The 23,859-nt window shown below is 33.0% G+C and overlaps 1 protein-coding gene across 1 annotated transcript in view; it reads left to right on the top strand.

The window, feature by feature from the left end:
- Nagk (N-acetylglucosamine kinase) overlaps positions 1-22,043 on the top strand; it is a 58,605-nt gene extending 36,562 nt beyond the window's left edge. Inside the window, exons 2-4 of the mRNA XM_072523059.1 lie at positions 9,520-9,703; positions 14,622-14,874; positions 19,939-22,043. Coding sequence (XP_072379160.1) covers positions 9,520-9,703; positions 14,622-14,874; positions 19,939-20,534 — 1,033 coding nt within the window. The 3' untranslated portion in view covers positions 20,535-22,043. The remainder of the gene's footprint in view (positions 1-9,519; positions 9,704-14,621; positions 14,875-19,938) is intronic.
- Positions 22,044-23,859: the final 1,816 nt, after the last annotated feature.

Here is a 23,859-nt window from a genome sequence, read left to right as displayed (position 1 = left end):
AGGACACTATGATCAAAAGATATAGCATTTTTACCGTCGAGTTGATACAAGTTTTATTTATAACATTGATTTCGCACGCCTGACATTAAAAATCGGCGGTCTAGCTTCAAGCGCTGTTTCGGAGAGAATGGTTCATTCTACACAAAAAGTGCTAATAAACATTTTTGTTCAAAATTTATCTGTAAAAAATTTGTTTTGTTTGTTGTTATTATAAAAATAACACCAAAACATTTTCTACAGAAAATCATCGAGGAAAAATTCAATGTAAAATCACTGTGGAACGATTCTACAAGAGAAATGTACCAAAGAAGGCTAGCACTTTTGAGTGATACAGATAAGAGAAGATACAGCTGAAACAAATAGACGACATCGAAGATATAAACGCAAGCTGGAAGAAAATTAAAATCAACATTGAAGAAGCAGCAACAGAAGCTCTAGAAAAACGCAAAGTCATACTGAACAAAAGAAACAACAACAATACACCATGGTTCAGAAAAGAAATAAAAGAGAAATGTAAAGAGAAACGAGAGGCCTATACGAAGTACAAATCATCAAATACTCCAGAATCCCGAGACACCTATAGAAGAATACGAAATGAAACAAAGCAGTTAGGAAGCAGACCAAAAAATGAACACTGGGAACAGTTGACAAGAAGGATGGAAAGCGACTTCTACGGTACACAAAAACAAATATGGAGATTTATAAGAAACCAACGGAAAGAAATGGCAGAATTGAAGGAATACAATAACATACCAGAAAACGAATGGGAAAGATACCTGACGGAACTGTTTAAAGGAAAAGAAAATAATAATCAACAAAATACTGTAATTGAAATAAGAGAAATAAGACGAAATATAAATCATTTTTCAGAAAGTAGAGATAGTTATAAATTCACTCAAAAATAGAAAGTCACCAGGACCAGACGGAATAACCAACGAGCTTCTAAAATACGCAGGAGAAAGTATAACCCTAGAGATGACACAACTTATACAAAAACTAATATTGTACTGCAAGATACCAGACACATGGAAAAACAGAATAATGATACCAATATTCAAAAAAGGAGATAACGAAGACCCTAACAATTATATAGGTATAAATCTACTGAACATCGCATTAAACTTACCACAAAAGTCTTAACCAACAAAATCAATAAACTAACAACTTCATCAGATGAACAACAAGGAATCAGATCCGAAAGATCCTGCGTAAACGCCGTATTTGTACTAAGACGAATCACGGAAAAGGCCATCGAGTACAATAAACCCGCATATCTATTTTATAGACCTGACAAAGGCTTTCGATGGCATCCAAGTCGAAGACGTCTTACGCCTACTGTATAAAAGAAACATACCAATCAATATTATACAAACCATCGAAAACATCTACTTACATAATCAAATACAGGCAAAGATAAATGGAAAACTAACACAGTGTATACCAGTACAAAGCTGAGTCAGACAGGGTGACTTGTTAAGCTTAGTTCTATTTAATAAAATAATGGACGAAATAATACAAGCAGTACGTACAGGTTATGGTTACAAAGAAATCCAAATATTATCTTATGCAGACGACGCCGCATTAATAACCCAGACAGAAGACGAGCTCCAAAGATAACACATATCTTAAATAAAACAGCCAAGAAATACAATACGATGATAGCAGAAAAAAACCAAATGTATGACAACATCTAAATACCCACTATGATGTAAAATCGCAATTAATGGGAAAATAATAAAGCAAGAAGCAAGGTTTAGGTATCTGGAAATAGATATAACTAGTTACGGAGATGTTGAAGAAGAAGTATGACAAAAAAGCTTAAAAATAAGTAAAGGAGCGGGTTGTCTTAATGACACAATCTGGATTATCAAAACACCGAAGACAAGACACCAAAACAAGAATCTATAGAGCAGCAATTAGACCTATATTAACATACACGGCGGAGACAAGATCTGACATATCTAAAACGAGACGACTACTAGAAACAACAGAGATGAAAATACTCGGACGAATATCAGGGAAAAGTCTGTTGGATAGGGAGAGAAGCGAAAACACAAGAAGAGCATACAATATAGAAGACATAAACGAATGGATGACAAAACGGAAACAGGAGTGGAACGAACACATTAGTAGAATGGTAGAGGATAGGATAGTACGAATAGCATAAGATAAATCACCAAACGGACGAAGAAGTATTAGCCGACCAAGAAAAAGATGGTGCGATAATTTAAACAACTTATTAGGCTAATAGTGAAGAAAAATCATCAAACGGACGAAGAAGTATTAGCCGACCAAGAAAAAGATGGTGCGATAATTTAAACAACTTATTAGGCTAATAGTGAAGAAAAATCATCAAACGGACGAAGAAGTATTAGCCGACCAAGAAAAAGATGGTGCGATAATTTAAACAACTTATTAGGCTAATAGTGAAGAAAAAGCAGACTTTAAAGCCTATATACAAGAAGAAAGAAGAAGAAGTTCCAAATTATCTCAGCTAAATTCGTTGTTTACAATATTTTTTTCTACGACGAACAGATTCTTGGCCCTCCCAAACTTTTTTGTACCTTTTTTGGGGTCCCTAAATTGACATTCTTAGCATAATTCAGCTTGTTCGTCTCGATTTTGGAGACTAAATCTCTTATTACTGGACTAATAAAATATCATAACCTCTTTAAAAGATTTTGATTGATATTTTTAATTACAAATAAAATATTACGCAATATATCTACGTTTAAAAATTTTAATTTCTGATCAACGTCATTGATAATCTTAATGCCTGATATATTTCTGATTAAATCTCAAATTTGGAAAATAATATCAATTTAAATTTAATTTAGGGTATGATAAAAGTTAGATTTGTTAGATAAACTTGTTTTTTAGGTTTTCTTATGTTAACCCATTAAATCCCGAATTAATTGTTTTTTCTAAAATTGTTGATTTTTGCTAAAGTTAATACCCAATAGTTAAATTAAACCATACTATTTATTATTTAAAAAAAAGTTTTGTAGTTTTTTCAAAAATGCATGTTGCCATATGGCAACGCTAGGTCGATATGAGATCGCACAGACTAATTCAGAAAATTACTACCCATGCATGCTAAATACATTTATTCAGGTTTGTTACTCATTTTTGATAAAAAATAAAATTACATTCTAAACATAACGCCACATTACTTTTTTTGCACATTGTACAAATAATACGAACATCCTTCACCTGCACATCTCTTCTTTTTTTCTCTCTGAAGTGGGTATAAAAAGATGATCTCTTCTATCATACCTCAAATCATCACTAATTCTGTTCAAGGACATACTATTCCTTGATGTAGCTGGTCTTTCAGCCTATAGAGGCGCGGTTCCATATTGAGGTAGATATACAGAGTGGCCCAAAAGTCTGGAAACGGCAATTATCTCGTAAATTGCTGGTCATAATTGTACAAAATTTAAGGTACACCTATTTTGGGATACGGAAATTCCATATTTGATATTTGCAATGTTGCCAAATTTTCCGTTTCTCTTATAATATTAGTAACTTTGGTTTTTCAAATTCATCACCCTGTATATTTAGTCATTATTGGAATCTCCTATTCAATACGAGTTCAACCATATGTAACACTTGTGATTTTATGTAGTCTGGAAGATCTTAAATACACAAAACAGAAGTCTGGCAACGCCTAATTGTCTCAATAAATTTTTTAATACTAATTATTTTCAACTATATTAAAATTGATAGATTACAACATTTTTTAACATAATGTTTACCTTATCAAGTGTTCACAATGTGCTCCATTTGTGAGTTGATAGTACCCTAATCGATGGTAGAATGCATCTACCACATTTCTGCATGATTATCTAGAAATTATTCGAGATTCATCGATCATTCGTTGCCTTAGCTCTGCAAGACTTGCTGGTTTAGTTTTGTAAACTGAATTTTTCAAGTATCCCCCAATAAAAATAATCTTTAGGATTGAAATCAGGTGAACGTGGAGGCCATTCAATTCTACCTCGTCTACCAATCCATCGTCCGAGAAATATCTCATCTAAATAACGCCGAACATTTACACCAAAATGAGCTGGAGCTCCATCTTGTTGAAACCATATCTGATTAAAATTGACCCCAAACAAGTTTTTCAGTGCAGGTACAAGTAACTTTTCGTAACTACCTGACGTTAAATTTCCTTCGATAAAAAATGGTCCAATTAACTGAGTACCTACTATACCTGACCATACATTTAATTTTTGTGGTCTTTGAGTATGGTTTTCACGCATCCAGTGTGTATTTACGTCACTCCAGTGCCTTAAATTGTGTCGATTTACACTTCCACGCAGTGTAAAGGTTGCTTTATCGGAAAAACATATTCTGTTAACGAAATTTTCATCATTTTCAATTTTATCCATCATTACCTCAGTAAACTCTAATCTACGATCGAAGTCATCTTCACTTAATTCTTGCAATAAGTTGATTTTGTATGGTTTAAATTTATTCTTACGTAATACACGTAAGACTGAAGAACGGCCTACATCATGTACTTGTGCAACCCTGCGTGATGATGTATGTGGATCTTCAACAAAATTTTGCATTATATCTAAAGTTTTGTTGTCATTCATAACTCTTTTCGGTCTACCTAATTGGTATCTATCTTTTACTTCTCCAGATTCCTCAAATCGCTTTACAGTTTTTTGTACCGTCGCCTTGAATAGGAGAACGGTTTGAAAAAGTATCACTGAATAAGTTGGCTACTTCACAATAAGATCTTTTTCTGTCACCGTACCCTCTAATTATTAGAATAATAGTAATTCGTTCTTCTTCGTTAAGAGCCATTTTAGAGAAGCAATTTATCTTGCAGAACTTTTCGAAACACAACTACTGTCAGTTTTAGTTAATAATGTAAACGGTGAACAAATGTTAAAATCACATAATTCTACATTTAAATATTTAAATTTTTTAAAATCTACATATTTTGCGCTGTGTTGTGTATTTAAGACCTTTCAGACTACATAAAATATAAGTATTACATATATTTGAACTCGTATTGAATAGGAGATTCCAATAATGACTGAATATACAGGGTGATGAATTTGAAAAACAAAAGTTACTAATATTATAAGAGAAACAGCAAATCTGGCAACATTGCAAATAGCAAATATGGAATCTACGTATCACAAAATAGGTGTACCTCAAATTTTGTACAATTATGACTAGAAATTTACGAGATAATTGCCCGTTTCCAGACTTTTGGGCCACTCTGTATATTTGCAATTTTACTTGACTTAAGTCCAGTTGTGACTTTTTGGTACCCACAGATGGCCGATGAACAATCGAATAATATTAATAATCTAAGCATTCACAATCGATACATCAACTAACCATGTAAATATCACCCACCACCATTTTTTCGAACGTATTGCAATCCTATATCGACTGACATTTCCATCCATTACGTCAGTTCCACCCATTCCACTATTATGCTGACTAATGGCGAAAGGTTTTGGTACTTGAATATGTTTGTGCTTGGCTTTAGAATATCTTTTTGCTTGACAAAGGCGACACACCATAGGTATTCGAAGCCATAAAAAAAATAATTTTCTTCCCGCTATCCGCGTCCTGTTTTACGTAAAATTTACGAAGATGTGAGAGGGCATATCTTTGGTACTCTATTGTCTTTGATAGTTCCGGCAGCTTTCTATCCTTTTAATCTTAAATATTTTAGTAAACTCATTCTGGTAAATAGGTTGTCAAAATAAAAATTAAATTGAAAGTTGTTTTTTTTATTTCATCCAGCATAGAGATACAAGATGCAGTGTCCTTTCCAAAAATTTGTTTATCTACATTCGTAGACTTTGATTCTTTGCCTTAATACATATCAAAATTGAGTAAGTACCTTGAAGCAGCATTTATGCACCACAATCTGAATCTAATCGCTATACCTCGAATAAGGCGACATCCATGGCGGCCGTAATACTTCACCATGGACTTATAATTTAGGTTCTATTCGGGAATAAAGCAGTTTAAAAATTTTGTGTTTAGTAAATTCATTAGAGGTCTTAGTTTATAAACTTTATCCGTTACATCCATGTTATAAGTATCTGCTTAATGGACGTATTTCATTATGTATTTAAAAAAAATCGGGTTTTTCTCATTAATTGATTAAAAGCCTGATTATTCAGATAGGAACCTGAAACCCAATAAAATCTTTTACCTGGATGTGGATTGTAGCCAGACACCAGTAAGATATCGAAGAAACATTCTATTTCATTCTTAGTTACAACAAAATTAGGTGCATTATTAGAAGACGCATACCTCATTGATTCTTTTACCACAAATGCATCACATTCTCACCGAAAAAAAGTTCAAACAGTTGGACTCATATTTTTGTACAGTTCATGTTTACTATCAGGAATCATCATTTTATTATGTTTTGGTGGAACCTCTAAATATCCAGATATCCAAGAAAAGTTTTTGTCTAACTCAATATGCGGCGTAGTACATAACTGATTATCTTTGTGGACCCCACCATCGATGCCAATATCACCACCTATTCTTTGGTTGTTGTGTAATTCAAATTCAGCATTTGCAGAGAGTTGCTGTCCTGGAAATCGATTTATATATAATAATCATCTTCTTCGCCTCCCGACTCTTCGTCATTTAGAATATTAAAAAATAAATACATAGAATATGAATATTAGGCTCAGGAGGTTCTATGAATATCTGATTCATACCTAGATCATCTTCATATGCTATTTGGAGAGCTTCCTCCAAGGTCAAACCTCGTCTGCAAAAAAAATATAGCAATAATTAAATAGTAACGTATTGACCTAGCGTTGCCATAATATGTCAACACTGAGATCACGGTACTATGAATGCTTCTCAAATAATAATTTGATGTATTTTACAACATTAAAGTTTCATTTGTTTGTTTGATATTTATTACGAAATTACACGAACAAATTATAACTTCACCAAATCATATTACTTACTCGAGTTTGATGTCAATTTGAGGGCAGACACGAATTGAGGGCCAAAATGAAATTTTAAGTAAGGGTGTACTTTTATACCTGAAAAAATCGCACGAATTGAGGACCAAGACTTCAAGAAGCTATAAAATATTATTAAAAGTACGAATCCCAATAATCGTAGATATTTATTGCCTATTTAAGAAACAATATTTTAAACATAAAAGCGTTACACATATTTACATTTAATATTTATAAAAATAAAAGAGGTAAAGTTTGTTTCACGAAAAATGGTTGAGTGCTTAATAGTTACCTGAGTTGATCCTATTGTGTATACAAGAGTCTCTCAATAAACTACCGAAGTACACATGGTCGCACTTCAGAAAGTTTGTTATTTAATATATTTCATTGGTAGCTGTGTAATACACGATTATAAAAATTTATTAAATTATTTTATATGGTATTTTCAGATTGATCAAGTGAATATACTTGATAATTGAACAATTTTTAACATGAAGATAGTAGTTTTTTTGTTCTATGTGAATAATTGTAGTATATGGATCTAAATTCAGAAAGGTACTTTCCTTCACACTTTTTACAGGCTTAGGACTGTCAGCAAAAAACTGGCGTGTTTAAAAGTTTTTGCTCTTCCTAATCGGATATCGTTAAAAATGTACAGTAATAATAGTTCTATTTACAGTATATACATACAAACGAATACATAATGTACAAAAAATAGATGAATTGAAAAAAAATATAGAAAAATATATACAAGTTAATATTTACAAAAAAAAAAAAAATACCCAAAATAACCAAAATATATTTATGAATTCCTAAATACTTAATTCTGTTTCGCTGTCGCTATCCTCTTCAAGATTAATAACAATTGGTTTAATTATGTGATTCAAAGTAACATATGAATTTTCTACGTTCATTACATGGCGTACTAAATCTTTCCAACTTTCTGGGGAGATATCATCAACACATTTCCTGATTAATTCGACGACACTACCACTTAAAGTCGGAGAAACATTTTGTGACCTAACATTTGACTTTAGTTGGTGCCACATATGCTCTATGGGATTAAATAAACAATGTAGGGCGGAAGCCGTAACACTGTATGTCCTATGTCCTCGGCCAATGTGTCACAAACATATACTTTTTTAATAGAAAGTGATTTTAACACTTCTAACAGTTCATTTTTTAAATAACTTTCTTCAAAATATATATCGTTTCCTAACAGGTAGTTTTGAATTTCAATTTTCGTGTTATTTGTACTTGGAGACTGATGTAATTGAAGACTGTGGTAACTTGCATTGTCCATTACTATCACACTATTTTGAGGAAGGTTAGGTATAAGACAATTCTTAAACCATTGCCCAAAAAGCTCTGCCGTTGTATCCTCATGGTAGTCCACGCAGGAGTCTTTAATGTTCTTTGCAGAAAGCCATAAGGCATTTGGGACCCAACCATTTTCTGATCCTGCATGTAAAATTTTTATTCTTTTCCCTTTGTTTGATGGAGCTTTTGTTTGACACCTGTTGGAAGAATCGGACCATCCTTTGGATGGTGATTCATGAGTGTCAAACCATGTCTCGTCCAGATAAATTATTGGTCGATCTTCTGTACGGTACTTTCTTATGGAAGTTATATATTCAGTACGCCACTTTTGTAAACGATGGGACTCCATAAGCACTTGCCTTTTATCAATTGTACGATATCTGAAGCCCATTTTAGACAAAATCCTCCAAAGACTAATACGGCTACAGTTTATTTGTGTATTATCATTAGTAAGCCGTTGTTTTAAAGCATCTAATGTAGGTATCCGTTGCTCTTCGTACATTGTGTAAATTTTTCGTCTTTATATTTTTACAAATTATACAGAATAGAGGGAACCTGTATAATTATTCCAGGAAATACTTAACGATCAACAAATTTATTGTGGTCATTAAAAGATCAACCATTGATAGTGAAACTCACTGTTAAAATGTTTACAACTTTATGAAATAAAATGTATTCTAATCGTTTTTATAATTTTATACGATGTTTTAATCGTTTTTATATTACCAGGAATTTAATATACAAACAAGATAACGACACTCCACATAGCTTCAATTTTACCTGAATACTTACCTGCTCAACTAATGTTGACTAAGCTGGGGTACTTGCGGTCGGGTTTTATTGCAATTATTAAGCACTCAACCATTTTTCGTGAAATAAACTATACACATATTTACATTTATTATTTATACTTTATGAAAACATGATGCAAATTTTACAAAATCCATTCGTCTCAACAAACCGTTATTATATTCCGATATTTTAGAAGTTAACATGTTTAATCTTCGTCTAACAATTTTCTACACATGAAGTGTGAACAATTGTAAAAAATATTTCGTACAATATCGAAATGTCCTTAAATTTTTAAATTTTTGTTGCCGGTTGCCGGTAATAAATACTAAAAGAACAAGCTGTAAATTTAAATCTACTGACCGTTTTTATATATGTTAAAATACAAATTTTATTATTAGATCCATATTTATATAAATAAAATATAAATTATTTTTAGGGGAGCAACACATTCCAATGCAATTATTCTGGATTCTTCAGGAAATATATTAGGACAAGCTCCAGGACCAGGAACAAACCATCATTTAGCAGGCATGAAAGAAGCTCAAAAAAGGATAGCTCAACTTATAGATGATGCAAAAAACAAAGCTAACATACCGCTCGATACCAAATTAGATGCCTTGGTAAGCTTGGATAATTTTTAACTAACCAATGTTTAAATTTTTATAAGGCCCATTCGCTGAACTCGGGCATATTTTGACAGATTCAGAACTGGAAACCTACAACACAAAAGTTCCTAGCAGCTTAAAGCTTAAATAAACAGCTTAAATAAACTTTTATTATAGACTTCTTTCATTAGAATTAGTATAAATAGTGGAAGTGTATACTAAACCCATAAAATTTTGGGTAGTATATATTTAAAAAATATATTTCAGTTGTTATAATTTAACATAACTATTTATTATATTGATATAAGGTTGAATGCTCGAATAAATGAACTTTGATCAAATAAAAGGCAGATATCGAGCACAGTTTATTTATTAAATCTTGCCCAAGTACTTTCGCTTCCTAGAGCATCTTCAGAGGCATTTCATCAATTTTAGCCTATCCAACAATCATAGAATGTCATAAACATACAATTGAACTTTACACTACACTACACAAGGACAAACAGTTTAAAATTTTTATTATTTTTAGATTCTCTCTCCTGATGCCAACCATAATGTAGCTTCGCCTGTTTTTTAAAAATTTTAAAATGTTTGTCCTTGTGTAGTCTAGTGTAATGTACAATTTTATGTTTATGACATTCTATTATTGTTGGATAGGCCAAAATTGACGAAATGCCCCTCAAGATGCGCTAGGAAGCGAAAGTACTTGGGCAAGATTTAATTAATAAACTGTGCTCGATATCTGCCCTTTAGTTTGTTTACTATTAATATTGCCAATGAGTACGTGTGTTTGGTTGTATAGTAATTTCCAGCCACTTTTAGTCTGTCAAAAAGTAACTAACTTCGCAAAAAATTAATTACTAAATTCACTAGACAGTTCGGACTGGGAATAGCGAACCGACTATAGATGCGTTTGATACGTTATAGATATGTTAGATTTTTGTAGATACAAATTCAGACAGAATCAACTTTTGAATATTTAGGAGAACTAATATCAGATGGCCGAACAATCGATCAGGAGATATCAAAACACAGTGAAGAAAACAAACAAGGTTTACTATGCACTGAGTAAACACGATTTTTGGAAAAAAAGAAATAGAAAGAGAAGTTAAGCTTAAGGTGTATAATGCAGTAACAATACCAACACTGTTGTATGCAAGCGAGACATGGGTCGTTAACACCAAAATGAACAGCGCGCTGATCGCAGCGGAATTGAAACAACTAAGAAAAATAGCTGGTGTCACAAAAATGGATCATATCAGAAATGATTACATAAGAAGCGAATTGAAGTAAGCGCTGATAGGATCTAAAATCAAGAGAAGAAAATTAAACTGGTTTGGATATATTATTAGGATGGAACAGAGCAGACTAGTAAGAAGAGTAATGAAATCCAAGAGATACGGAAAAAAGAAAGGGAAGCCAAAGATGGGATGGTTGGAACAACCACTGAAAATATACAGAGAAAAAGGAAAATCATTTCAACAAATGAAGGAACTAGCTAGGGACCTAAAAGGATGAAAGAGGTGGGTACAAGAAATATGAAAATATCATTCCGACGTTTAACCTGGGCATTAAGAAGTGCTCGAGAAAGATAGATACGTTTGTTGAATGTTTATTTGCCCAATCATTCCATTTTTATTATTGCTTTTTGGCCTCGGTTTCTTTTCATTGTGTACAATTTGTTTTTATGACTAAAATTTTTTAAGGCCATTCGTCAGTTGTGTTCTTTCTTCTTTTGTTTTTTTTTATTTGTTTATATATGATAACTATCGGAAATGTTTTTCTTTGAACTTGAATGATAGAGTAGATAATAGTTAATAATTAAAAACCATTACTTTACTATACCATTACTAGAAATATTTATTATTTGAACCAAAAATTTAGTAACATTACAAAAAAAAAACAATAGTGCTAACTTAAAAAGCAGAAACATAACCTTGATGTTCTAAAGTCAGTAGGGATTTCTAAAAACTTCGTGGCAACTATAACGTGCATGACACCTCAGTTTTCTTCCTCATCAGTCTTCTGTAAAGACCCGATAGAGGTCTTATCAAATATAACTTCAATCTCTAAAAAATGGCAAGGGGCACTTCCTTCTGGTGTAAACTTCTTTCGGGACTTGACACCAGATTGTATCGGGTGGCTTCACCTGACTTCCTTGTTTGATAAACCCATTGCAGCGGGTACAAATTATTTTCTGTATGATTTTTATTCTTGATATACCTAGTCATTCAGTATTTTTTTCCATTGTTATTAATATGAATGAGGTCAGACTTATCGGTTTGTATGATTTTTCAAATGTGTAAAATGTTTTCGCAGGTTTTGATATAGAGCTTGCCCTCGGTTTTCTCCAAGCTTTGGATATATATTCCAAAGCACGGTTTGCTCTAAATATTTGGGCAACGAGATCCGTAATCATATCAAGTCCTCTTGAAGGAGCCTTGCTAGGGCCTTTAGAATCCAAGTTAGCCCTTTTTTATTTATCGTCTTCTCCTCTTATTTAATTATTTTAAAAACTGAATCCATAAATTCAAATTTATAAAAGTCGCAATATCTCCGGTTCTAATCAACGAAAATTGATGTTTTTTTTTAAGTTGGGATACCTCGTTGCATAAATTATAAAAATTCAATTAGTTAGTTTAAGCATTGTTTATTTAACTGAGTAATTTGTTTAAACAATTTAAAATAAATATTTATTTTTCAAAATTTTTCTCTTCTCTTATTGTTGTTAGTAGAGAAGGTTGTGAAATGATAAGTAACTTAAATATTTATATATTATAGTTATAAATAATATATTTTAAAAATAAATTTTACTTTTCAATTAAATATAATATCCAACACCCTGATAGGGTAAAAGGAAGGGGAGAAAGAAAGAAAAATTAAATATAATTGTTTATAAGCTTAAATTCACAGTATTTCTTCAAATCTATTTTACAATAAGCCTTTTTCTTTAATTTGATGCTTTCAGAATTCATGTAGTGCCAATAGTTTTTCTTTGTAGATAAAAGCTTTTTGTAGTTAAATAATTTCAATTTTGCAATAACTATTAAGTGAAATTTCTTGAAATTTTGAAAGCTGAATATTTGTGGTATTGTTCTTATTCTCACTGGAAGTCAAAGTTTTTTGTGTAATTTTAAAAACTCTCGTTTTAACTGATTTTCTATTATTTTTCAGTAAAATTGTGTCACTTTTCCATATAATTTACCGGTCTTCCCTGGTCTATATGTACTTACCAGAGTTGTTACTTAACTTTTGAGATACAAAGTAAAAACAAATATGTAGGTACCACTGAAAATTTATTTATAGTTTTTCAAAGTACATTTTACCTAAAAATCCTTTTTTTCTTTCTAAGCAGCTAACTTCATTGGGATTGGGAAATGTTTAACTTGCTATTTATTTTTGATGAACAGGAATTAAAATAAGCTGTTTGTTGTTTTTCAAATTTTAGTGATGAATAATTCATTAATTTGATGTTTAAGTGAATGGGAACTCGTTTTGCTACATTTATAAAATCTACTGTTCTATATTGACGTTCTGACACAGTATAAGGAACAAATTTGTATATATGCTGTGGTTCTGAGAATGATTCACCTGTTTAGATTGTCGTGGACAGTAGTGGGACATCTTCTCGCCACGATGTGGTATTCCATATGCCACTTACATAGATAATATTTCTTTCTCAGCACGACATTTTGAATTTGTACCCGATTTCATAACTGTTTACTCAACTTAAATATGTATTTAATTATCTAAATTAAAATGGAGAGAGATATAACATTTTTCGTATATCTTTGCTTGAAAAAATGCAAAAGTGACTGTTATTAGTTGTTCAATAATCATCATGAAAAAATATTCGAAGAGTGTTACAATATTCCAGATAATGTTTAAGGGAACAAATACGTGTCAAACTTTTCAATCCCATATGTTGACTTTCTTATCACTCTTATCAAACAGTCTGCAAGTAGACATAATTAAATATGTTCGTATTAGTTTACAATTAAAACTATTTCCGTTTAAAAAATTAATCAAAGCGTGAAGTTCTTGTCTGATAACTGAATGGAATTTTCATTCTGTGGGAGGAGAGATTACGGTAGAGTCAGTATAGTTTAGTCATCAGAGATTTCACATCTAAAAATCATACAAATAAGCTGAATTTTGCTGAGAAAGTCAATTTTGACACCACAAAAAATATGCAAAAAAGTATAACTCCTACCCCCCGCTTTCACCTAAACCCCCCTAGCATTGGGAAAAATAGATTTACCAAGAATATGTACGCTGTAGAAAAGCACATTTCAAATAAAATATGTAACTGAGATAATTTTGAACAAAAATGTTTATTAGCACTTTTTCGTAAAATGAACCGTTCTCCCAGAAACAACGGTTGAAGCGACAGGCGATGTTGAAAATTAGTTACGCGCGCGAAATCAATTTTAAATAAAATTTGTATCTACTCGATGGTAAAAATGTGATATCTTTTGATCAGAGTGTCCTATCGACAAAAATCAAAATGCGTTTTAAAGATGAAGAGAGCAGCTTTTATACGCAATCTTTGTATTCTACCGAAAATAAAGTTAGCTTCTATAAATATGTTTAATAAATAAACGTTGCACGATGTTTGCCTTTTTTTGCGATTCACATGAAATCAATAAAATTTATTAATTCAGTTCAATTGCAGATTTTTGGAAAATTGAATTTTTTCGTTTTCGCCCTTACAAGTGGGTTTTAGGGCAAAGCCCGGGGATAGAAGTGGTAAACTTTATTGCATCTTTTAAGGGTACTAAAATTGACACTCTTAGCAAAATTCAGCTTGTTTGTATGATTTTTAGAGGTTCATTTGCATTTTCGTCTCTGATGATTGGAGTAGTATTACAAGTTCTTACATTGAAGCTAGAAACTTATTTTTAAATAACATTTTATTAAATATCTCTTGTAGGGTCTGAGTCTTAGCGGCTGTGAACAAGAAGAAACAAATAATGTACTAAAAAAAGGACTTCTAGCAGACTATCCAAATTTAGCAGAAAAGGTGGTGGTAGCTAGTGATACTGAAGGTTCAGTAGCTGCTACATCAAAGACTGGTGGTGTAGTTTGTATTGCAGGAACAGGATCAAATACCCTTTTGATAAATCCTAATGGATCCAAGGTTCAATGTGGAGGTTGGGGAAACCTTCTAGGAGACGAAGGAAGTGGTAAGCATAAACGATACAATCATGATGAACCATTTAAATTTGTTTTTTAATTTTATCAATCGAGAAATTGCAGCCTAATAAATTGTTTATACTGTTAGGTATGTTAATGCGATTCGATTATTAGCAAAACGAGGACACACAACTGGAAAATGGTTAATAGTAACTTTAAAGGTTTTACTATGTAATGTACTCTTTGACGAATATTTTGGGTTGAAGGTTTATAAGTTGTAACGTCATTTTTAATTAGCTTCAATGAGGTTTAAGAAGATTTTCACTTCCTTTGTCTTTAGCACCTTTTTCTTAAAGGTAAAATTATATCTGACACTTATATCGTAATATTTACGTCATCCAGAAACTATGGTAATGTAAATAGTGAGGAATTGCTATTGCTGCAGCTACTTGTGTCGATACTTTTATAACAGTAGATGAAAACACGGATTAGTTATAAGGTCAAACTGGTGTGACGCTTATCACGAAAGTCGGGTCTTCATCAACGTATAGTGTCGTAAGTGCCGGGAAACTGCGCGACAAAAAAGTCGCGATCGAAGTTATTACTGCTTTAATGTGCCAAATAAAGCAGAGACTATCTGTTGCCGAATCTTCATGTTGCCAGTTTCCATGAATTACAACTATTTTTTTTCTAAATTTTCTTATTTAAATGTGCCTTCAGGTCCGTATATATTTGTACACATTTTTTCAATAACTAATTATGTCCACTGCAAACGTACAAAACTAAAGATTCCTCATATTCTGGAGTAAGAAAAAGAGGTTTTTTTAATCCTCTAAATATACTAACTAGACATAACGCCAAAGAGATTTTCTACTATTTGTTGTAAAGAGTATTTACTTATAAATTTGCCTAGTCTCTTGAATATTAAATGGATATGGTTTCTTGATATACGGTTGCAAATGAAAAGCATTGTCTGCTACAAAAATATTTGGCATACATAATGTTCTTCCTCGGAGACGTATATTTTTAAAGCCTTTTGCTGCAGCTTCAATGAAATCTGCAACTCTACTGGCTTCGAAAACGCCCCCATCTGATGGTCTTCCATTGCCGCCAACAGGGACGATAAGGAATTTGTAGGTGACATCATCAATTTTTAGTGTATAAATATGCTGCAATAAGTCAAGACTATGCTTCCCTTTATAGTTCAAATGGTAACTACAACTATTGTGCGATGTTTGGATAAGAACATATTTAATAACACCAGAACATTTACTGAAGTTTCATTTCAACCCAAATTTCTTGGCAACACTTAACCAATCTTTGATATTTTTAATAGAATGTAATAAGCGAGGAGGCCTCAAATGAAAACAACACACAATCTGACAACCAACACTCATCATTGGAACAATCAAGGGACTAATTTTACAAGCAAATTTTTTAAAACCTGCAGGTTTCATTCTTAAAAAATTCGAAAACTGATCCGAATCCTCAATCCTCAACTCCAACATTAATTAGCTAAAATCCACACTCTAACTGAAGATAAAATGAGCTGTGCGTGAAATGAAAGGGATATTCGACTCAGGACATAAATTTCTTGATGTTACTATCAATATGTAAAAAAACAAGTCATTTTCTGTCTAATGCTCTGAATATATTTCTGGAAAAAGTGTCAGATGTAAGCACACCTTAACATAAGCTTTTATATCACCTGCTGTATTTCGACACTCTGTTATCGACACATACAGCAATTTTCCTTGCACATCAATCAGCTTCTTCGTATCTTCCAGGTGAATAGCTTTGTATTACTTAGAAATAGACTAAATTGATAACAATTGAGATCACATGAGGGTGAGTGGTTTTCGATAACATTTTTGGCAGGTTCAAGAACATAACATTTTGATGATTCTATGTCTGCAGGCTCTTTGTTGCTTTCACCTTTTTAACTCTAGGTTCAGATATAGATGCAGCAATGGTTCCTCTGCATAATTTGGTTCTGAACATAAGAACATCATTAATGTTACATTTTTACATATTTGGGATAAAAATACTGATAAAAATTCGGATTTTTATTGGAATTATGATTCAGAAGGGAAGTCGGAATTTTATTTCTGGATATTAGTAATTTCTAGTATTGTACCAATTACTATAGTAATTGGTATTTCTAGTAACGGATCCACAGAATTCGAGTTTGAAACGACTCGACTTGACGACAGAGCAAAGGCAACAACATCGTAGAGGTACTGGTGCTGTTTGATGGATTGCAGCCCGTGAGAAACGCCTATTGAGTTTAAATGTACTTAGAGACCAATATTTTCTACCTCTTCGTTAATTGTATGGGAGTGATAAATGCTTAGATAAATAGCCACGTTGACCAGTCACTCGAAATGCTGCTCTGTGGAGTTTCTGTTAGTGGATAACAGGGTGGTGGTTCGTCTAGCAGGGCGCTAAGGAAACGCTTTCTTGATTTCAGTCTGCTAGGATACTGTTGGTGGCCAAAAAGGGAGTGGCGGTTTTCAAAGGTTTGTTTGGATCTTTCGGTAAATTAGTGGGCCGTTCTACGGGAGTCAGCATCCGAGAGGCCTGAAGATTTATACAGTTTATCCAGACGGGTTAGTCTCATACAGCCAGTAATGAGTCTGCAAGTTTCATTCAGACTGACATTTACTGTCTCGGCGTGCTTAGATCTCTTATAGCGGGCATGCATATTCCGCCGTTGAGAAGTATGGCGCCTATGCTGTTGGTCTTCCGTATGGTACCGTGGGTTTGGCTCCCCATTTACTATTATTAAGTTTCCTTAAAAGGTGATTGCGTGCATCCACCTTCTATCGGGCTTTTTCACCGTGTGGCACGTCTAGCAGGTGTCATTCTAGGTGATGTTGAGTTTTCTTTTGGCCAGTCGGGCCTGAAGGTGGAAAACGCAAATCTGAGAATAGGGTTGTAACTCTTCGGCGTTTCAGAGTCTTTCCAAGATGTGATTTTTGTTTTCGTCCACAGGTTTGGTATTTGAAATGTCGTTCGGCAGCTATTGACTAAGCATAGGATCCAGCTTTTTGTTACGGTGCCAAAATGTTTAATTTGTTCCACGCATATTTAATCGACTTCTGCGGCTTTCCCATTTTTCAGTGAATTTAGTGTTTTATTCAGCCCTTTTATGGCGAAAGGTTTCTAAAAGTACCTTTTTTCGGTTTTGCATGTGTTGTTATGTTTGCCGTTAAGAAGTAGTTAATGGACTATCTGGTTGGGAGTAACGATCGAAGGTGCTTTGCTCACCTTTAGATCGCCGTTTAGTTGTTTTATTAGGTTCCAAGCAATTTTGCTGTTATGGGACATGTTCAAACGCTCGAGGTTTTCTATTCGTTTCTTCTGTGGAGCTTCACTCAGTGCTGTCATAAGATCGTTGGCACAATTTATTGTTTCCTCGCTGAATGGGTATTTGTTGAATAGTCTTTCATACCTGTTTAATTTGCTTTTGGAGACATTTGATAGACCTGGTATGCATTGTTTCCTGTAACCTCTTGGTAGGTGCTGCTTAGATACCCTCTGCAAGACTTGTACGACGGTTAAGTAGTTTCCAGGTGTTGGATCTAGGACTTCAAAGCGAAGTTAAAACGTCTTTAGAAGATCATCTCGGTTATTTTACACAAATATACACTTACACAGCAATTATTGAGGTTATAGCAGCGTTTTCAGATTTTGCTGTTAAACAAACTTTGCATCCTTGTGTCGTGTATTAGAGAGACTCGGTTGATATCTGTCTATTCTTACAGCAGCTGACAGTTTGCATCGGTTTAATTATAGTCCTATGACGTACTGTGGCTGTAGAAATTTCCGTCGCTGTTGAGACCCGAAATACAGTGGATATTACGCAAACACGTTACATAATTTGATGCCCGAGCTTTAATACTTGAGTTAACTATGCAACTAGGCAAATAAACGTAGCAGGAGGTCTAACAACAAGCAAAGTAAGAACAGAAAAAGGAGTTAAACAAGGAGACACGATCTCCCCAAAATTATTTACTTTTGCATTAGACGACGTGTTCAAGAAGTTAAATTTTAAATTGGGAACAACGCGGAATTAAAATCGATGGTGGCAGTTTTTTTAATTTATCTAAGATTTGCCGATGACATAGGACTTACAAGTAATAATACAGAGGAACTATTCTACATGCTAAAGAAGCTTAAACAAGAATCTGCGAAAATCGATTTAAAAATGAATTTAAATAAAACAAAAGTGATGTCAAATCAAAATATCACAATAGACTTAGATGGAAGTAAGATCGAAAATGTCGAAGAGTATATATACCTAGGTCACAGGACCAAACTAGGCAAACAGAATTAAACGGCAGAGATAACTAGAAGAATCCGAATGACTCGGGCAGCAATAGGAAGACTCAGTGTTGTGTTGAAAATAAAAATATATCCACCAATAAATTTAAAGAAGGATATTCAACAGTAGTTGTATTCTACCAGTTATGAGCTATGGAATGGAGACCGTGACACTTATAGAGCTATCAGCCAATAGAATCAGAACAACACTTCTGAACAAATCACTGCTATGGTACCGAGATAATAAGCATTCATGGATTACGTGGACTGATTTTCAGTACCATTGAAAGCTTTTACGTACAACCAGAATAATACCAAAGTTCACTAGAAAAAAATGAGAAATCGATGGCAATGATCAGAAGAGACAGTAAAAGTTCTATGTAACCGCCATACAAACTTTACTTCAACGACTAGACGACAACACACGTAAAAATAAACTAGAACGAATATATTCGCTTCTACCAACATATTATGAAAAATATATTAGAAGGAAAGATTTTTCGACAATCTCGAAACATGCATATGAATATGAAAATAGTGACTTACTGTGATCAATACTGTTACTTAGTATAGACGTTGTATGTCGATCTAGCAAATGAAATACTATAACTTCATTATTTTTCGAGACAAGACTATCAGACGCAACAAGAAAGTCATCATCAAGAAACGTGTGTAAATTCACCGAAAAGATCGTCTCCAGTTTTTGATGTTCTATAACAAATTGTTGTTGTATGTTTATTAGACTACCTAGGTATTAATTTGTATTAATTTTTTTTTCTCTTTTTTAGCCTGGAATATATCTCATATGGCCATAAAAATATGTTTTGATGAATTAGACAGTTTTGAAAAATCTCCACATCCGATACGTGCAGTTTGGGATGTCATTCGTTCACATTTCAAAATAAAAACACAAGCAGATATACTTGATTATTTCTACGCCAATTTTGATAAGGCGTTTATATCGTCTTTAGCTAAAAAACTCTCAGAATTGGCTACACGCAAGAACGATCCTCTGGCTCAACACATATTCAGTAAAGCAGGAACCTATATTGCCAAAAGTATTACAGCTGTAGTTTTAAAAGCAAATCCAAAGTTGACTAATATTGAAGGTGGAATACATATAACTTGCGTTGGTTCCGTGTGGAATAGTTGGGAGTTACTAAAACCTGGTTTTTTAAACTATTTGGCTACAACGGATGTAAAAGAGCTAACGCTTATGCGACTAAACGTTGAGCATGGCGTAGGAGCAGCTTATTTAGCATCAGACAAACTAGGCGTACCTTTGGATAGAGATTATTCTAAAAATTTCAAAATTCTCTTCCACTATCTGAAGGAGGAATCTAACTGTAATACTTCTGGACATAATCATATTTGTGACAAGTAAATTATATTTATTTTTAGGTATGTGTCGAAAACATTTAAGAAAATATAAAATCAAGATATATTTGTAGATTTGTTTTATATACGTTTCAGACATATTGTATTGTATTATAAATATAATATTTTATAAGAATGATATACCCAACTTTATATCTAAATTTTTATTTTAAATATTTAAATTCCTTTTTACGTTGATGACAGTTCAACAATTTGTATTTGCATGGCAAAAATATAGTAATATGTAATACAAAGCATTAACAAACATATTGTGTAAATATCATTTGTGAACAAGATAAGCATGTCTAATGTTTTATTAAAATTTAATATCTATATAGTGAGATTCGTCTAGTTTATATCTTGTGAATAGTTCTAAAAGGCTGGTTAAGTTCACTGTCTCAGATTTTTCAAATTAGTCGTCCTGACCCACTTCTTCTTTTTAATTTTCTTTGCATTATAGCCTAAAGAATGTGATGCTTGTTGTTTTCTATCACACTTCCAAAATATGTCTGTTTTCTACCCTTAATTATGTTCTGTGGCAATTAAGTTTTTGGTCTTAATCTATTAACTATTTGGAAAATATTTACATCCATGAGATACGGATACTCCTACGATAACGACACATTTCGAATCCCGTTATTTTTCTTACAGTTTGTTACTCGATTTTAATTAGAATTTACGAGAGCGTACGTACCGACCGCGCGGTATCTATATAACTCAGGTAATATTGCTCGAACTTACTCCATGTTTGGTGTGAATACTCTGGAAGTACCTTCATATAGAATAAAAAAAAAATCGAATTTTTAAAAATATAAGACCTATGTAACACTTAACTTTTTTATAGAGATATATTCTCTCAATAAAAGAACAACCTTTTATATCTTTATATTTAAATTTTTACCCGATCATTAGGCACCATGGCTTACCACTTTCTTACAATCGGCCGGTGTCCATCGAGCCAAAGGTCAACAAATGTGCATTCGTTGAAAATTGTTCGCCAGACCGGTATTCAGTTCATGTAGATATCTTCATTATAATTTTTAAGTCAGAAATTTTCTGTTTGTCAGCAGCTGTTTGAAATATCAGACCAGAGTACGCCTACCTACATTTTAGAAACATTTGTCTTAAACATTCTCGTAAAACTCTAAATATTTTGGCATATATGAAAATACTTTCAAAGATGTCTTTTCCTCATTGTACTACTCTATTCAATTTTTTTTTGTTTTCAGTTGTCCCATACAACGAAGATTTTTTTAATTTTATTTATTTTGACATAAATATGATTGGTGCTATATTTTAAACTATTTACTTTCTTTATAATGATTTCTTGTATGTATTATTTTCAGTATGTTAAAAGAATTATTGCTACATATATTACCTACTTGCTGTGCAAATATTGAAATTTCAGTATGGCAGATTTCTATTTATGCAGGCTGTATATTTATTCCTTAAACATTTTGTATTATTTCGGTATTATTTTTAATAACGATATTAAATATTTATTTTTAATATATTGCATTGTTGTTTTATTGACGCCAACGTATTTTATTGCTCTTTAATTTATTTATCTCATCACAAAATAGTGCCAGCCATTTTTTTCGTATCTACAGTTTTTTGTAAACACACATGTTAGGTTATTAATATAAATAACAATAAAGTGCATGTGAACATAATGCACATAATTAAGATCCAAAATACCAAACAAAGTCTATTCATCAAAAAAATGTGATAGATGTCCAAAAAAGAAATACGAAAATAAAGAAAAAAGTACCTCAATTAACAAATCAATTTTTTAAATCTATTTGCCGTTATGGAGTACGTAAGAGTGATAATATAAAATCATTTAAAGGCAATACATTTATTTTATCAATTTTTCAAAGCCTTTATTTCTTTATAAACAATGTTATTATTTCTTTATTAAATAAAAAAATATTTATTTAATAAATATTTCTTTATAAATTTATAAGCCAGTGACACATGACGAATAATATATTACTAAAAAGCTGTATCGTAGTAGTGGTTGAGTGTATGGTGTGTTGCATATATTTTGTACGTAAGATTGTAGACGATGTTTTTCGATCTGCTATTACTCAACTATTGTTGATATATTTTTGTTATTGACTTTTTCTTTTAGCATTGGCAACCAAAGTCTGCTACATTCTGCTGATGGGTTTGCTACATATTTTTCTTCGCTGTAACAATTTCCAGTGACTCCTACTGCTTTACAAGGAAGCTGTCGGCGTCCCTCGAAACATAAAAATAACGTCCAATCCTTCCAACACCAAGCGTCAACAATAGCTCAAGATGCGCATCAAACACGTTTTTCTTTTCAGAGCCGTTTTTGACGAGAATCTCGATCAATATCAAGGGAATTACTGATGACAAGGAAGTTCTCCTTTCACACGTTTATAAAACTTCTAAATTTGACATCTTGTGCGTCTAGGAAACGCATCGCGACCAAAAGCAGAGACGGCCAAATATTAATGGGATAAACTGTACCATTGACATCCCCCAAAGAAGACACGGCAGCGCTATTTTCACAAGAAGCGGCCTGACTGTCAAAACAACCGACAGCACAAACTAGGATGGCGCAAAAATCCTCTCCGTCGAACTGGACAATTGCACAGTAACTTCTATATACAAGCCTCCCAAAACAAATTTTGTATTTCACCCTCCCAAAGTCCGAATTTAGTCATAGATGACTTCAACAGCAATCAGTCAGCAGCGGGATATGTAGAAACGGATAATTGCAGACAGACCATCAAAGAATGAGCGGAACTTAACGGCCTATCTCTGATCCACGATCCTAAACTGCCGAAACCATTCTACAGCAGAATGTGGAGGAAGGCGTACAAACCTGACTTGGCCTACGCAAGTGGCGTATTTGACGGCTGCTGTACAAGAACGGTCTACGGTCATTCCAAAAACACAGCACCGTTCAGTTGGTCTGAACGTGCACGCAATAGTCCAAACGACAGACATCCCGTTTTGACGTAGGTTCAATTAATAAAAAATCAACTGGGACAGATACGCTAGCTATATAGACCGCGCACTGGGAATCCTCGAAGCTACCCTAACAAATTATGATGCTTTTATCAAAATAGTACGAAAACTCTCCCGAAGGCACATTCTTAGAGACTGTAGACTGTAGATATATATCAGGCCTTAACGGCGAAGGACGCGATCTACTAAGTAAATATCAGACACTGTTCGAAACCGACCCCTTTAGTGAGGAAACCACAGAATGCGGGGAAGAGTTATAAAGAAAATGAGTATGGGGAGGCATATATGTGAGTTTAGCCTGTCTACGTGCATTAAGAAGGGTCAAAATA

Source organism: Diabrotica undecimpunctata, chromosome 2, assembly GCF_040954645.1.
Source record: "Diabrotica undecimpunctata isolate CICGRU chromosome 2, icDiaUnde3, whole genome shotgun sequence".
NCBI classification, from domain to species: Eukaryota; Metazoa; Arthropoda; class Insecta; order Coleoptera; family Chrysomelidae; genus Diabrotica; species Diabrotica undecimpunctata.
This window is presented reverse-complemented; position numbering and strand designations above follow the sequence as displayed.